At 41.1% G+C, this 15,940-nt stretch overlaps 1 protein-coding gene across 7 annotated transcripts in view; it reads right to left on the reverse strand.

Annotated features, from left to right (window-relative positions):
* Positions 1–15,940, reverse strand: part of ARNT2 (aryl hydrocarbon receptor nuclear translocator 2) — a 106,135-nt gene that overhangs the window by 63,694 nt on the left and 26,501 nt on the right. For 6 of the 7 annotated variants that reach the window (XM_075431477.1, XM_075431479.1, XM_075431480.1 and 3 more), the window contains exons 3-6: positions 9,765–9,812; positions 6,487–6,531; positions 3,631–3,844; positions 1,265–1,478 (exon numbers count right to left, since the gene is read on the reverse strand). In XM_075431477.1, the coding sequence (XP_075287592.1) occupies positions 1,265–1,478; positions 3,631–3,844; positions 6,487–6,531; positions 9,765–9,812 (521 nt within the window). The remainder of the gene's footprint in view (positions 1–1,264; positions 1,479–3,630; positions 3,845–6,486; positions 6,532–9,764; positions 9,813–15,940) is intronic. The other variant, XM_075431476.1, reaches the window with a different exon arrangement.

Raw genomic sequence — 15,940 nt, forward strand, 5'->3', positions numbered from 1 at the left:
GAGCAGGTTAAGCCCCACAGCTGAGCACTTTGGAAGTCAAAACATGACTGTTCACTGAGGCTCTGGAGTATTTGTTTCTTGGAGGAAGATGGTACGTACGTTAAAATGCATTACATGCTACATAATAAAAACAGAGGTTGTGCTCTTTTCCAGGTCTCGTGGTGTGAAACTCAGCTGTTTTGCTCTGTACAGGTTCCCCTAACTGTTCACTTGGTTTCGATCCATCTGGATTTTCACCACACACTTTTGCTTTGAGTTTCCAATTTGAATACACGAAAGCTCTGCCAAAACCACATCACATTAAAACCACAGGAAATCATGAATTTGGCACTGTTTTGACATGGAAGCTGTAAACAGTGCGCAGGTTCACTCAAAACTGGATCACTGTCCTTTGAGTTATGAAACACAACAGAACTTCCAGCAAACCAGGTCAGAATTCTGAATTACTAAAGCAAGGAGAAATTACGTGACTTTTGCATGGATCAGGATTTTGCTAAAATATTTTGCCCTAGCTTTTTTCCTTTAGCTATAAACATACTATGTGGAAGAATAAAAAGAGAAGTTGGGTTTCCTCCTTTCCAAGTTTGAGTTAAAACCGGATTTAGCTAATTCTCATAGCTCAAACACACACGTATCCTACTAGAGACAAGGGCAGTTTCCTACTGGCAGTCTTGAGCATGAACAACTGTAAAAGCCAGAGTTATACTGAAGATATTAATATGGTTTAGTTTTATGTGGAAAATGGTAGGTAGTCAACTTACAGCTATCTTACACCACTGCTACAGGAGCAAGCCTCCTGTTCAAAATCCACTGGATTTTCAGCTGCCAAACACTGGATTTTTTTCCCCAGGATTCCCGTTAACAAACCGCACAGAACTTTTATGAAAATGGAAAAGTCTAAAGTATGATTCTTGCCTTCAAAATAAACACTGCCCTAAAGAAACACATATTTGTAAAGTCACAAGTTCATTGAGGATGAAATGAAAACAATCTAGATTTCCAGACCAAGCCCGAAAACAATCCAGATTCCAAACCAAGCTAGAAGTTTGAATGCAGAACTACATGAAGATGGTTTGACTGAAGTCAAACAAATAGGAGACAAAATGTAATCATGCAAAATAAGATTTATATTACTGTACTGCCTGCAAGCAAATGCAGTTTAATCTTGCTGCATTTCATTTTTATCAGATTTTTAGACCAGGCATTTTGAACGTCAGAAAAACTCTGCAGGGATCCATAACACACAGAACCAGACATATCTGACCTGTCATAGAGTTTTCAGATGTACATAGTTGCTCTCGCAGCTTTTCCACGTCGTCTGGATGAACCTGTTCGTACAAAGTGCTGCCAAACCATTCCGACTGTGGCTGGTTCAGCACAGGAGTCACAGAATCTGATACGTAGATCACTCTTCCCGTCTCAGCTGCAACTACAAACAGGAACCCATCTGCAGCCTCCAGGATAAGATGTTTCAGTTCCTTCCAAAGAAAGGATTTGATTAGAATGTCAGCAAGAAAAGGGAATTAAATAACATATCTGTCACTGCCAAAGAATATTGTTTTCTTGTGATCTTTGTAGCTGATCGCAACCTAGGCCGAAAATTTCACTGTAGTATTGATGTAACAACACAACCAAACTTTCAGCAAGCCATAAATTGCTGATCGTAATAAAAAAACAACACTTTGATTTCCTTTATTGCCTTTCATCTGGTGATCTCAATGCACTTTAGGAAAATTAAGTAACTAAAACATACTGCATATTGTGTGATAGGCATCTAACATTAAAAAAAAAGGTTATTTCGGAGTACATACAGAGGAAATGAACAGCTATAACTCATATGGCAAACTCATTCCTTAATTAAATGTTCTGGAGAATTCAACTGGAAAGAAACCAACAAGTCTTTCTGGTTTGGTGTTTGGGGTTATTTTTTCCCCTCCGGATGAGCTCTGTTTGTAAATTAAACAGTCATTGGCTAAAAGGCAGAAAGCGCAACGGGAGCAAGGACAGGCATCCTCAGCCTCCCCTCCATCAAGGGGCCCGAGTCACTACACAAGAAGGTTGTATCACTTCTTGCTTCCCTTTTTCAGCCTTTGAATATGAAGCCACAGAGATCCAAAGGGTCTGGAACACCCCTGTCTTTGGCCTTTTCTTTACATGGTGCCCTGCTCGTCATCCTGGGTGCTTCTGTCCTGAGACAGCCACACATCCACCTGAGAGGCAGCATCCTGAGCCCCAAGCCCACCTGGGACTGGAGGGGGGACCGCCGGCCTTTAAAGCAAGGTGTTCCTGTCCCTCGCTTTCGGACACTGGGTCTAGGCTCCCAATACCTTGAACTGCACAGGCAAGCAGCTGTTTGCACGCATGACACAGACTTTGCTTAGCAAGAGCTCAAAAACCTCTCATGGGAAAGGATGACAACTGCCACTCCAATTTCTGGGAAACAAGCTCGAATGGCCTTTGCTTGGCGGCTCCAGTGACCACCAGAGCTTGCTAAGATCCTGCATCTGGAACTCAGACAGAGAGCTTTGGACAATCTGAGGCCCATTCCAGGTTAGACAGCTCAGCACGGCTAGTGTGCAAGTGGCAGATATCAGCTGATGAGGTGAGGATCACAAGCTGGTAAATCCTACTAAAAAAATGGATAACTCATCTCAAGAAACACTTTACAGACCACCAGCTTCTTTAATGTAGAGAAAGCACATTAATTCTGAACCACTTACTAAATAAATAACCCCACTGCATAGCTAGCTGCACTATACAGAGCATAATGAGACCTGTTTTGCATACATTATTAACAAAGATGAAGATAAACTCTGTCATTCTGCAAGGTTCAGAAAAACCCTAAAGTTATAATGAGAAGTGACGAGGGTGCCCTACAAATGACCAGCTGAATGGCACAGTCCCTCCAGAAACACCCCTCAGGAAAGCCAGAGTAAGTAGAGACGTGAACACTGAGGGGTCAGTGGCAGCTGTTTTTTCTCTACTAGAAAGAAGCATCGCCTCTAGCCGTAACTTACATGTGTAAGTGCTTAAATCGTTCAGACCACAAAAATGCACATTACACCCATAGGACTTCAAAAACAATGAAGGTGGTAGGAATTTCCAGCGCACTCAGTTAAACACAGTCTTCCTTCCAGCACTGGATGCATCTTCCTTCTTCCATCAAAAAATATAACCCAGGAAGCCCCTCAGCCAGTATAGATGGGATTCATCTCTGCCCAGTTCAGCTGCTGGGAACTTAGGCATTACAACCAAACAATGTTTTTAACCTTCCTCTAAATCCAGGAGGGAGAGGCAGGTCTTTCCAGACTAATTGTTACCTATTTTAGAGAATCTTTGTTAGAACGAGAAGAACCCAGTTCTGGCAGTGAAAACTCCTTTCCAATGACGAGAGACAGCAAGTGACTGGCTTTTCAGATGGACAGATCTCCATGATAAAAACACCAATTCCGCTGCTTCAGAGAGGGATGTGTCACACAGTTAAGATCCGTATTCACTTCTTGGATATGTAGCTTGTACCAGTTACTACACAACTGCAAAGGATCAAGCCAAGACTCTACTCCTCTCAGCACTTCCTCACATCATTTGAGACCACAAACCAGACAAAACAGACATTTGAAAAAAGTCTACCTGCTCCGTAAGGAATGATGGCTTGTAAGCTCCATCAGTAGATTTGTTTCCAGTGCCCCTCATTGACTTCATGTGTGAAACAGCCATCCGAAGAATTGTCAGCTTGTCAGGTTTACGAGCCAACGCGCTACAAGTGGGTACCATATCAGACAGTTCGGTGATGTACTGGGTCATCTTATTTCTCCTGCGTCTCTCAATTTCACTATGATTTTCCCTGAACATTTGAAGAAACACCAAACCAACAGAAAAGCAGTGTAAGTATTTCAATTGGAGGTAACAAATCACAATACTTCACACTTGTTTTGCTGTTTTCACCCCAGGAGAGCAAAGTGCTTTACAAAGCTAAGTACTATTATCCCTCAGTTTATAGACAGAAAATCCAGGCCACAGAAGGATAAATATGATTCGCCCATAGCTGTGAAAAGAATCTGTATTTCTAGCTATTGGCTTCTGGCCTTAATTTCTTAACCAGTTTAACCTCCTTTGCTTTAAGGACAAAAAAATGAAATAGAAAGATATGAGGAACCGACAACTGCCAACTCCAGCCAAACTCCCCAGTTTGCAAGAGATGTGATGCATCTCACAGCTTCCAGTCCTCGCTCAAGGTGTTGGATCTGCTTATGAAAGGTCTGTTTTAGAGGAAATCTCTCACTAACAGCTGGATTGGGTCAGTAGTAAGTGTCAGTGCTGACTTACAAAAAAATCACACTCAGCGACAACACTGATCTCCCTCCAGCCCTGTAACGCTGTGTGGAACGTCCCGCATCCCTGTAGGGAGGCACTACATGCCTACAGGATCAGACTGCAGGACTGGGACCATACATGGTATAACGGTACATACAAAAAAAAACAAAAAACAAACAGTAAACAAACAACATGAGTACAACAGACAACAAGTAAACATCTGGCTTGTCAGACATAGGACAGGATTTATATTCGAGAACAATCCAGCACAGCAGGGAAACAACAATGACCGTACTTGATGCTGCCCACTTTGGGCTGAGCTCCAATGTTCTCATCCTTTATAGCAAACGTATGACTGAGGTGGTGAGTCACATTTCAGCATTCTCAAAATGGACAGTCACCAAAATCTTTCAGAACTGGAGATCTGGGAGTTAAGTTATCCCATACTGTAAATCACCATTGCCTGGTCACTATCAAGGAATTACACCAATATATACATCTGAAATGGTCCAAGCGGACCTAGAACATTTGAGTGCCTAGCACTTATTTTTCCCATACTGTACCTGTCAGGTGGCACCTAAACACAAGTACACAACAGGTACATAATGGTTCAGATTTCAAAGCAGCATCTTCCACTGATTTCAATGAGCTGTGCATGGCATTTTCTTGTGGAATCGCTGGCTGATCCAACAAGACGGAAAAGGTGACCACTTGGAGAGTCCACCAGCATTGACCAGTACGATAACACAACATTAAAAGAAAGCGTAACATTCTGTGGAGCTGACTGTTATGAAGACTGATCATGAACGTAGAAGCTAGGCTTGGCATAGTTTTTGGCTACTTTTAATAAGGGAGCCTTTTCTTCAAATGCAGGCAACAATCCAAGTTGTAGTATGTGGCTTCCTGAAATAGAGGAATGCATGGTCTTGCCCTGCTTCAAAACGTGTATCCTGTCCCTGCACATACAGGTTTTGTACACATGAGGCACTATTTCCATAAATACCACTTGTTAAGGCTATGTGCAGAGTTATTGTTCCTACACTTACTAACTGATATTCACGAAATCCAGCTGTGGGTCTGTGCAGTGATAGCCCATGGTCATTCAGTAAATTACAGCCAGTCCTTTGGTTAAGGTCATTATCCACTAACACCGTAATTGTGTACCTTTCCGTTTCAAATGGCTGATAAACAGCCTTTGTGTGGGTCTGCACAGATGTAGGAGAGAACAGTGCCTGCGGGCATTAGATCGTATACACATACACAAGCAGAACAGCTTGTGTGACAGTGCACATGTATGTAAGAGCACATGCGTGCACATGTCAGCAGGTACATGCAGATAAATATGGACAAGGGGAAGAAAAATGCATTTTTACGTGATGAAAGCTTGTTCTGAGTTCAGCATTTTCACAGAAATGGTGATCAAGAAAAGAGAGAGAACACACACATTCAACATATATTTTACATTTAAAAATACATACTAAATTGTCTGCCACTAAAGTATTTTAATACTCTTGAACATTGAAAACAACCATTGTAAAGAGTAAATAAAAAGACTGCAGAACTTCCTGAGAAGAAAGGGAAGAATCCAACAGCCCATCTATTTATGATCACAAAAGCTAAAAAGTAACAGTATGTTCATCAACTGGCCGTGAAAACGTTCAAGCAAACATAACCCTGAAACTGTCCTGAAACTAGTTCAAATTTAAACTCTTAAAACTGAGGGGCTGTGCTCCTCTTCCAAAAGTGTCTGCCCTAGGAACCCTGGCAGTCATAAACATGTACACAGAATTATGTCCTAATTCTGTCACTTCTAACTTTGGTTTTATACGGAAATTTTGGAGGGATATCAAATTTTGGAAGACTGTGGGAGCTGATCCAAACCCACTTAGGTCCAGGGTTAGTATTTCTGATTTCACGCATTTTTGGATCTGCCAACCCTCCTGACTTTTGATCAGTCAGAACGGCATCATGTAAAATAAAAATGGGGGCAGATCATATTTGATTTTCCTTTTTCCTACCTGGCCATCCTTTCTGTGTCAGCAGTACTTTGATTATCCCACCTAGAAACAAAATAACCAGCTCTCTAAACTAAGGCACACCTACTGAGATTTTCTGGACAGGATCATCCCCCTCTTTTCCTCTCAGCAGAAGAGCTCTACAGAACACGCCTACCTTGCAAACTTTTCCTTATCACCAGAGATTTGATCACCATCATACCTAGAAACAAAAGATAGTAAGTAAGTTCACAAGGGTCAGGCACTGCATGATAGTCAACACACAGCAGAAAGCAAAGAGGTTCACAACTGCAAACTATTACAAATAACAGCAAGAAAAACGAGGGCATGAGAACGATAAAGCAAAGAAAATGTAGAGACTGACGAAACTTCCAAGCCATGCCAATTCAAAAGCTTCATTTGTATATTTAAAAAAGTTGGAGACACATTTCAGTGGATTTATGCAAACACTTTGACATACACTCATTGCTTGGGAAACTTAGCAACCAGCACCATTACAGAAAACACCACTAAGCTTTTATCGACAGGAGCCCATGAAATATTCACTGCTACGTTGAAGTGAAAGAGCTGTATCTTTTCCAGACTGCAACCACAACTCGCTCCACTCAGCAGAGGGCACTGATGGTCTACAGATACCATGGGAGGGCAGAGACACATGCTTCAGAGCAACGCACTACATGAGGACGCCTTCAAAATAAAGCTCCGGCAGGTACAGACACTGTACCGTCTGTTGGGAAGACTGGCAAAAGTCAGTCAGGCAGATGAAACTGCTGGGCAAACAGAAGTGAAATTAAAACTGGCTTAAATCCCTAGAAGTAAACAGGTACCTCATTCCTACTCAAATCAACAGAAGTTAGATGCCCACACAGGTACGCACCGTGTATCGGCAGCAACTTCATGGAGGAAATCCTGATCAATGGGAGTTTTGCCCCACAGGATTAAAGCTTCACTGTTTCTGAACTGTTGTCCCAGAGACAGGCAGAAACATGACATTTTACTAAAAGGTGACATGCTGCTCCTCCTTTCCCTTTCCTAACAACGTACTACTCCTCTAGAATTAGATTTTGCTAAAATAGTTACAAAAAGAAACATTTTTTGAGAAAGATCTTACTTTGGAGAAACCAAAATGCTTGTTTCAAAAGAGAAATGTAGGTTTTCCAAAATACAAAAATAAGGCTAATGGCTTTTCTAGAATGGAATATTATTACTGCTCAAGATGAGCCAAGTGATACTTTGTACTAGAATTAGCTTTTCCAAAATGGTGTTCTGTATTACAACAGAGCCTGTGAAGCTACAAAGCTTCCACCTATTAGCTAAAAAGGTAATACAGCATAATTCAGGATCTATTTTATTAAAAAAAAACTAATAATTAACTTTTTCTTTTTTTTTCGCAAAGAAATTAAAACTAATTCTAAGTATCCCAACCACGTAAGTTCCTCTGTAAGGCTTCATATTTTCCTTCCCCAGTAAGACTTATTCCAACTCTGAAGAGAAAGCTTAAGTGAGACTTGAGCTGTATTTCTTTCTACGCTGTGTTTAACACCAGCACCCTCACAACATTCAAGTGAAAATGCCACTTTCTTCCACTTGACTCTGCCCAGAGAACAGACTGAACCCAAAACGTTTTAAGCAAAAAGACAGATTCAGTGAGGAATGGCAACATGCCATTATGCGAGAAGTACATGCATACACCTCCACGTGATGATGAGATGCCATGCAGAGATACCTGAGCTGGCTTGGAAGTCCCTGAGAAGCAAGGCGTGTTATCTCATGCGGAGTACCGTAATAACACCGCTATCTCCTGTGCTCCCGCTAGCCTGGGGCTTGTCTACTGATCCCTGTCTGGTTGGTTGGGCTGAAGATGTTACTGCCTCCAACTACTGGTTTCTCCCTTGCAGTCTCCCAGCCGACCTCTCTGCCTGCATGCTTCTTCAGGCACTTCAGTCAAAAACAGCTGGGTTAGCTTAAACATTTAAATAGTAGCTCCTCACTAACCAAGACAATCAGTCACATGAGCAATTTAGAGATAGGAAAAATGTTAAAAGGACGGCACAACTAGAAGAGGATGTCTGAGCATGGCCCTGAGCATCTCTGCACCATTTTTCTGTACTCTCTAAAAGCAGAACAATCTGGAGTTTTCACAGCATTTAAGATTCAAATATCAGATTTTGATCTGACATCTAAAATCAACTGAGTCTAAGCACGGCACACCTCTCCAATAAAAATAATGGAACTATTGGCTTTCCTCACCATCGAACTTCAAAAGTTTTTTGAAAGTTCTTTGAAAGTTACCATTAACAAATAAAAGGAAATATTAAGCAAATGCTGTTCTTGTGAGATGGTCAGAAGTAGTATCTCTTAGGCCTGATAGAAGTTTACAGAAATCAGTGGCGACTCTATGTTAGAGGACTGAAGCCAGGATGGAGACGGACCAATGCAGATGCACCACTGTGCCTAGAAAACCCCGACGCTTACGCAGGCACAAATCAGGTCACATCCGTCACAAATGTTGTTCCCTTAACAGGTATCTTCTAGCAAACATGAGGTCTAGCCCTCAGATCACCAGTTTTAACACCAGAGACTGGAATATTCTTCCTGTAAACGACATCAGCTAACGAGGGGTGCTACTGGTCTTGTCCAGCAGCCTATGATACAGTTTTACAGCACATCTTCAGCACACTCCGCTTTCAGACTGACTACGAAGATCTTGTTAAAACCCCACAGTGGCAGCTGTGTGTGAGCATGGCGGCTGCTACAGGGCTGCAGTTACAATATGGATCATCAGAAGTTATCTGTAGGCCTCCAAGGATCTACACCTCCCTGCCGCTGCTTGGTTTCTAATGAAAAAATGCAAACAGTGTGACCAAATAAAAAGTGAAAAAATGGCAATGATGGTTTAATGTCCGTTTTCATTTGTAGTCTAGAATATTCCATGTTAATTAACATTTTGGCAATTTTTACTATTCAGTCACACCTGATAGTACACAATGAGCTTTAATCTTAGAAAAAACAATCCACACCTCTAGGATCTGTCATATTGTCTTAACAAGCAGTTAACAGCCGAAATAAATTCAAAATAAATTTTCAGTGGCAGAAAGACAACTTTAGCAATGTCAAATAGCCAAAGTTCATCTACAGCAGTTGAAATAATAAGCTAAAAATCACAAATTTTCTCATTTGACATAGCTGCAGAGCAAAATTATGACACACACAGAGTCAGCTTTGTAAGCCAATAACCATATTAGGCAGATTTCTGTGAGGATGATGCCTAATTTGCAGAGGAAGTCAATAAAAACAGTAACTAAAATTTAGGTCAAATTGTTGGCAAGTTCTTCATCCCATATTCATATTGACTTTAAAACACCAGTAGCGAGACAGCTGTCTTTCTCCACTGAAAGAAGTCAGCGATCTGGCCAACCCTTTGTAAATGCTCACCTTGAAAATTTGCTGGGCCCCTCCCCATCTTCATCATCGAAGTCCATTCTGTAAAAGCAAGATTTCCAAATCAGTAATCATGACGCTGGCAATGGTGACATGAACATTCAAGCCACTGGTTCTCAACCTTGTTTGATTTATATTTTGACTGGAGGTGTTAACGACTGTAGATTCCAGTTTTGCTCATATTCTCCAGACCCCCTAAAAGTAGCTCATCAGGTCCCAGGAATACAAGGAATATAAGCTTTAAAAAAAAAAATTAAGAAATAAATCACTGTTCTGCTCCACAGAAATCTGCACTGTTAAAATTAACAAATAAAAGGAAACATTAAACAAATGCTGTTCTTGTGAGATGGTCAGAAGTAGTATCTCTAAGGCCTGACAGAAGTTTACAGGAATCAGTGGGACTCGATATGTTAGAGGACCGAAATTAAGGCTAAAGAAAAGAAAGTTCTAAAGCTGTACACATAATAAACACTAGGCCACTATTTTTGCCCCAATCTAAAGAAAGGACGTTAGAGGTAGAGCAGAATAAACTCCCAGCCACCCTGCTCAGAGGATTAGCTACATCACTGCTACGGACTGTAACCGTGATATGTTCATTAGACTTGCCCTATATTACCAATCATTTCACACAAATTACCAACCAGTCTGCAGATGGCAACTACTTTGTGCAACTCCTGTGGCCACTACTAAAATGACCTATGGGTCTACCGTGCACCCAACTTACCTGGTTTTATGTCCCAGACCTTCTTGTTAAGTCAGCAGAAGAGACGAGCTCTTCCCTGGGCCAAATCCCAGCCCTCCGGTTGGGCTCCTCCAGGGAGCCACAAAAAGCAGGAACCTCTTCACTTTTTACACAGAGAGACTAGGAAGATTAACTTCCCAAATAAGCCACCTAAATTAGTTTCCTATGTTAGGCAGTGTGATTGCCTCCTTTCCATTGATATTAAGTCACTACAAAGTTATGCAACAGTATAACTTCCAAAGCATTTTATAGATCTTTCTACCTTTAAAAAGAGGTGGACAAATATGTATCCCAATCATAAAGGGGTGACTCTGCCACTAAGGCAGAATAGGAACCAAGCTGATATAAAATTACCATACACAATTATTGTACTAGTGTATTTATTTTAATAAGAAAAAAACATTAGTATGATATACAGACTTTGATCAGTCACTCAAATATAATTTGTGTAGATAGTTTTGCATTGAAAACAATTCTGTCAGGTTTCTTTAACACTTCAAGCTTACTAACATTCCAGTGTAACAAAATATTATACAATTACAGATTCCATGTCTCTAACACTCTTCATATTAACCACAGACGTAAGTCATATTAAAGGCAAAAACCCTCTAAAGTGACAATAATATTTATCTAAGTATTAACACACGCACCCCAATTAAAAATTAAGATCTGCATGTTCAGAGCGTGGAAGCATGATGTAAAAATGCTCTTTAAAACTACATCAGCATAGAGAAGCGTGAGTGCCAGTCAGGTAACACTGCCTTCCTTCCTAACTTTGATAGCCAAGACAGAATGGTCTATAAAAGATGTGTCTGAGTCACAGCAATCGATGTACACTCAGGACAAGGGCAGCAAATAAGCACAGGAACTGGAAATGGTATTACAAAAACCACAATAATATTTTCCAGATGTTAAGAGTGATTATTCATTTCTGGAAGAAGCAGAGGGAAAACCATTTTCCCCAGAGTTTTAAGAAAAGATGTGTATTTAATTTGGTTAAGTTTGATGCAATCATCATTTTCACTATAAATTACGGTTTTGCTCACCTAATCATCACCCAATCCGGTCTCAAAGCCGCCACGCGCAGACCACCACCGACCTCCAGCACCCAGCACCCTCGCTCGTGCCATGGGACCTGCAGCCCGAGTGCCCCCGGCCCTGCGGCATACACTGCACTCCCACCAAGTTCACACTTCAGCGTTCTCACCTAGCTGAAGGTGTCCTCTTACCTACCTGCTCCTTCCCCACACACCATAAGGTGCCTGTAGGTGACATTCCAGAATAAACTTCCAAGCTATTTCAATCACAGCATTTCTGCCTACACCAAAAACGCGCAAGTCAACGTTACCGGAGAGCTGCTAGGTCACGAGCAAAGGGCACACTCGGGCCAGCACTGGGCTGGCTCCACCTGAAACCACTCACAGAACCATCACCTCAGGCACATCCTTCACTGGTTTCACTGGCAACTGGACCACAACTGAGAGAAACCTCCTGTTTCAAACTCGGGGGAAAAGGGCTGCAGAAAATATATATGCCTAATGGGAAAAGCCTTTTCTTCAGGGATTTAGTAAGACACTGCTTTCATTTGCAATGGGTTAATTTTGTAACTCCTTTCCTTCCCCTCCAATACAATGAGATCCTGTAGCTTGGTAGATTTTCTTAGCTTCCAGCCAAACGCTCCAGCTGAGGGCCGGGAAGGAATTTTCCCCCCCAAATGAAACACTGGTTCTACTGCATTTAGTCTAGTTTATCATTACTGGAATATCGTGCAGAGAATTACAGAGAATCTGATGACTGTTTAAGGCTTGATCCTGCTGCCCACACTGCATACCTGCGTCCAAAGGAGTAAGTGGGACCAACACACACATTGATCTAGATGGCTGGCCATCAGCTTCTCATCATACAAGATCCTGATGGGTTAATACCCATAGCTAACACCTACCACATTTACAGTGGGCTCATCACAGCAGAATCTGAGTGCCTCGGGTGCAATACCAGTCTGCAGCACACTAAATCTTTCAGTAATGCCTTTGCTTTGTTAAGCTACCTAAAAATCTTGACTTTATTCCAAATGCAAGATTAAAAACAAAATTGAACCAAAAGTTTATTAAAAATGTCAATACTTGTAAAAACGCAACAGCAAATGTATCTTTGTCCCATCTTTGTTAATAAACACGTTTCCTGATTTCTCATTTCACTGTGCAAAATGAAAAAAACCTTCCAAAATCTGAAAAAAAATCTCAGGTATAAAGTCATTGACTCCAACATCCTGCGTGAACCACCGTGTCTGCTTTACAGCAAGGCAGAGTGAAAGACAAGGAACCAGCTGTAACCTTTAGCAGAACACATAAAAATTATATTCCAACAAACTCCTCATACCCTGACAGATAAGATCTTCTGTTCTGATAGAATATATTGCACATTAGCAAAACAGAAGCAGCCTCCAAGAAGACAAATGACATAATTTCAGAAGTTTCAGAAAGAGTATCTTTTATCTTCATTTGAAATTCCCATTAAAAAGAGACTTTTAAAAAGAGCTGCACTATGCTTTTCTGTTTTGAAGAGACGGCATAAATCTTGTTTTCCTCTTTCATACTGTTCACGTCAATCATGAAAAGGCCTGATGTACAAGGTACTTATTAAAATATATTTTCCTCAAAAGATGTGTGGGTACCATAAATACCATGACAAAAATATTTTTAAACATTATTTATTTTTAATTAGAAACCTTTTCAAACAAACAAAAAAACGATCCAACCAGGTGGTCCTGCACAGGTTAAAACTTTGAGATAGGAGAGGACTTGACCACTGCAACAAAACTACTATGTAAAATTCCTACAAAATGTCAAAAGACAACTTGCCATGATTGTACAGCATAGGAAGAGGGCAGGCAGGAATGCTCAGGAGCAGATGCAGCTGAGAGGCAGATGTGGATCTGTACTACGGTCTTTTGCTCAGTACAGTGACAGGGGGTACGACTGGGGAGGGGGGCTGGTGGGCTGAGGTCTGTTCCTCTCTGTATCTCCCCAGATCTCAGAGTTCTATTTCAAGACTACAGTTCTAGTTCGAGACTATATGCTGAGCTGAAACAAAACCAATGTGACTGCAAACCAACCAATAAAAAATCCCCCACCAACCCTCCCTCCCCAAGTACAGATAACATAGGAAGGTGAAAAAGCCCCGTATCCTCTAACACAGCAAAGCCTAAAGAAAAACCACGTTAAATAAAGAACTGACACTACATTAGTCTAAGGTAGTCATTGACCACTGCAGTGCATTATCTTATGCTGTCACTTTTTTCTATAAAGCACTTGGTATAATTTATAGAAAGGAACATATTTTTCCAAGCTGTCAACAAAGCTGAATGCCTACGCGGCAGAAACACCTTCTGGATAGCCAATGAGTTTACACTGATCTACATTCAAGTCCATACAGCAATTATTCTGCCAGCTTGCCTCAGCAATTACAAGAAAAAAAACAATTTTCAGAGATAACCGAAGCTGGAAAAGATGACTGTGTTCACTAGCTACATTCCTTTATGTTTGACACAAGGCATTAATTTCTAAAATGCCCAAGGATTTAGGTGTACAAAGATGTATCACTAGGACAGTAATGAAAGGACCAAGTGTGAGTTGCAAGTTTGTTGAAAGAGAAGCTAGGAGGAGTTAGACACAGCAGGCATTCTTTCCCTCGAGGTCTGAATACACACAGACTGAATTAAAAAAAAAAAAAAAAAAATGCACCCTCAGCTCAGGCTTGGAGAAGGGCTGTTAGTTCAGAGCTATGGTGCACAGACAAAATGCCACTGTCTGGGTATAACAGCAAATCTATATTAACTTACTCACTGAATTTGTGTGCTAAATACCTTTTAAATCATTCCATTTTATGTTCCTCCCACCTTCCCACTACTCCACTTACTCGCAAATAGATGATGATACTTAAAATGCAATGGTTAAAGCCTAGTTTTCAATTAATATCAAGTCAGTATTCAATATAATCACAAGATTTCGCCGTCAGCAGCATCAACCCTTGGTAACAGTAATTTGCAAACTGGTATTTGCACTTGACATGTTTTACGATCAAAAAAGAGATCAACTATCCTGCAGCTCAAAAGTACAAAAGCTTATATACGTGATGTAGCAATGGAAATATGTTAATGCTTTGTTTTCTCTTTTGAGGGCAAGTTTGAGAAGGCTTTTTCATTGTACAGTTTAAAAATAAAAGTGTTATGCCTGTCAAAGGCAGGTTTCATGAGTTTCATACAGTTAGCTCTGTATATGAAGCACACTCAGGGGGGGTAAAGCTCCAAATCATCCTCTCTGAAGGAATTCCCTTGGAACAACCACCCGGAGTGTTCAGGTCACACCAGCTTAGCTCCGCGTCGAAGGCGAGGTCCATCTTCTCCCATGTTCATTCATTCCAGAATTGAAACTCCAGCGCTGTTAGTTGAGCAGACACCTAAAACTGGCAAGGTACCTTGGAAAACAATCCCTAGAGCAGCTCTCACAAGGAATAATGTCTTCTCCTGGCGTGCCCGTCAGTGAAGATTTTACTCCCATTATCAATTCTGTTAAGCCCTACCATCATCATATTTAGGGCTAAATACAAGACTAATCTCTTTTGCAGGCACTCTCAGCTCAGGTAGCATCACCTAAAGACTGTTATTTGGGACCAACCTTTGATAAAAAAAAGGGGGTTTTGTTAACACTAGAGAGTAGTTTTCTGCCCTTCTGCAACTCTTGCTACACTTTTCTTCTAACATAGAGGATTAGTATGAGTCGCCGCAGAGCAATCTGATGTGGAAAAACTATCCCTACGCCACACCAACCTCTGCAGTTGGATAAATCAAATTTCCTTCTTTAGCAGAGCCCTCAAGCTAGTGCAAGGGGTGAACCCGATTCAGGCCCTTTCTCCCAGAAGCAGACTACGCAGCACTTCCAGCGAGACCTAGAATATCATAGACCAAAATCTCTGAAGAGTGACTGCTTCTGCTATTTCTGTACCTCGGACTATAAAGAAAACATTTTTAACAGAAGGCCTCTATTTGAGAGATTCCAGGTCCAAACTTCAGATAAAGTTGGATAAGTCTGCACGTGCAAGTAAGAACACATCTCACTACCTTTATTCACGTGACAAATCCCTTTGAGATTACACAGATGTAGGCAATATGCATTCATTACATGTACAACAGCCATGGGATCCAAACTCCATTTCTGGATGCTTTGCCAAACCCAAAAGTCTTCTGAAGCTTGCAAAACCACAAACAATACGCTTATCAGCAAATTTGATCTTGCAGGAAGGGCAGATACATTGAAGAGAAAACCAAAACATCAGTGACTTAATGCCATGATGTAGTTTACATAACATAATAAACATTACATAATAAACGTACACCCACAGGTACATTCTCAGTTTTCCAATACCAGTC

This window comes from Opisthocomus hoazin, chromosome 10 (assembly GCF_030867145.1).
Source record: "Opisthocomus hoazin isolate bOpiHoa1 chromosome 10, bOpiHoa1.hap1, whole genome shotgun sequence".
Classification (NCBI taxonomy): domain Eukaryota; kingdom Metazoa; phylum Chordata; class Aves; order Opisthocomiformes; family Opisthocomidae; genus Opisthocomus; species Opisthocomus hoazin.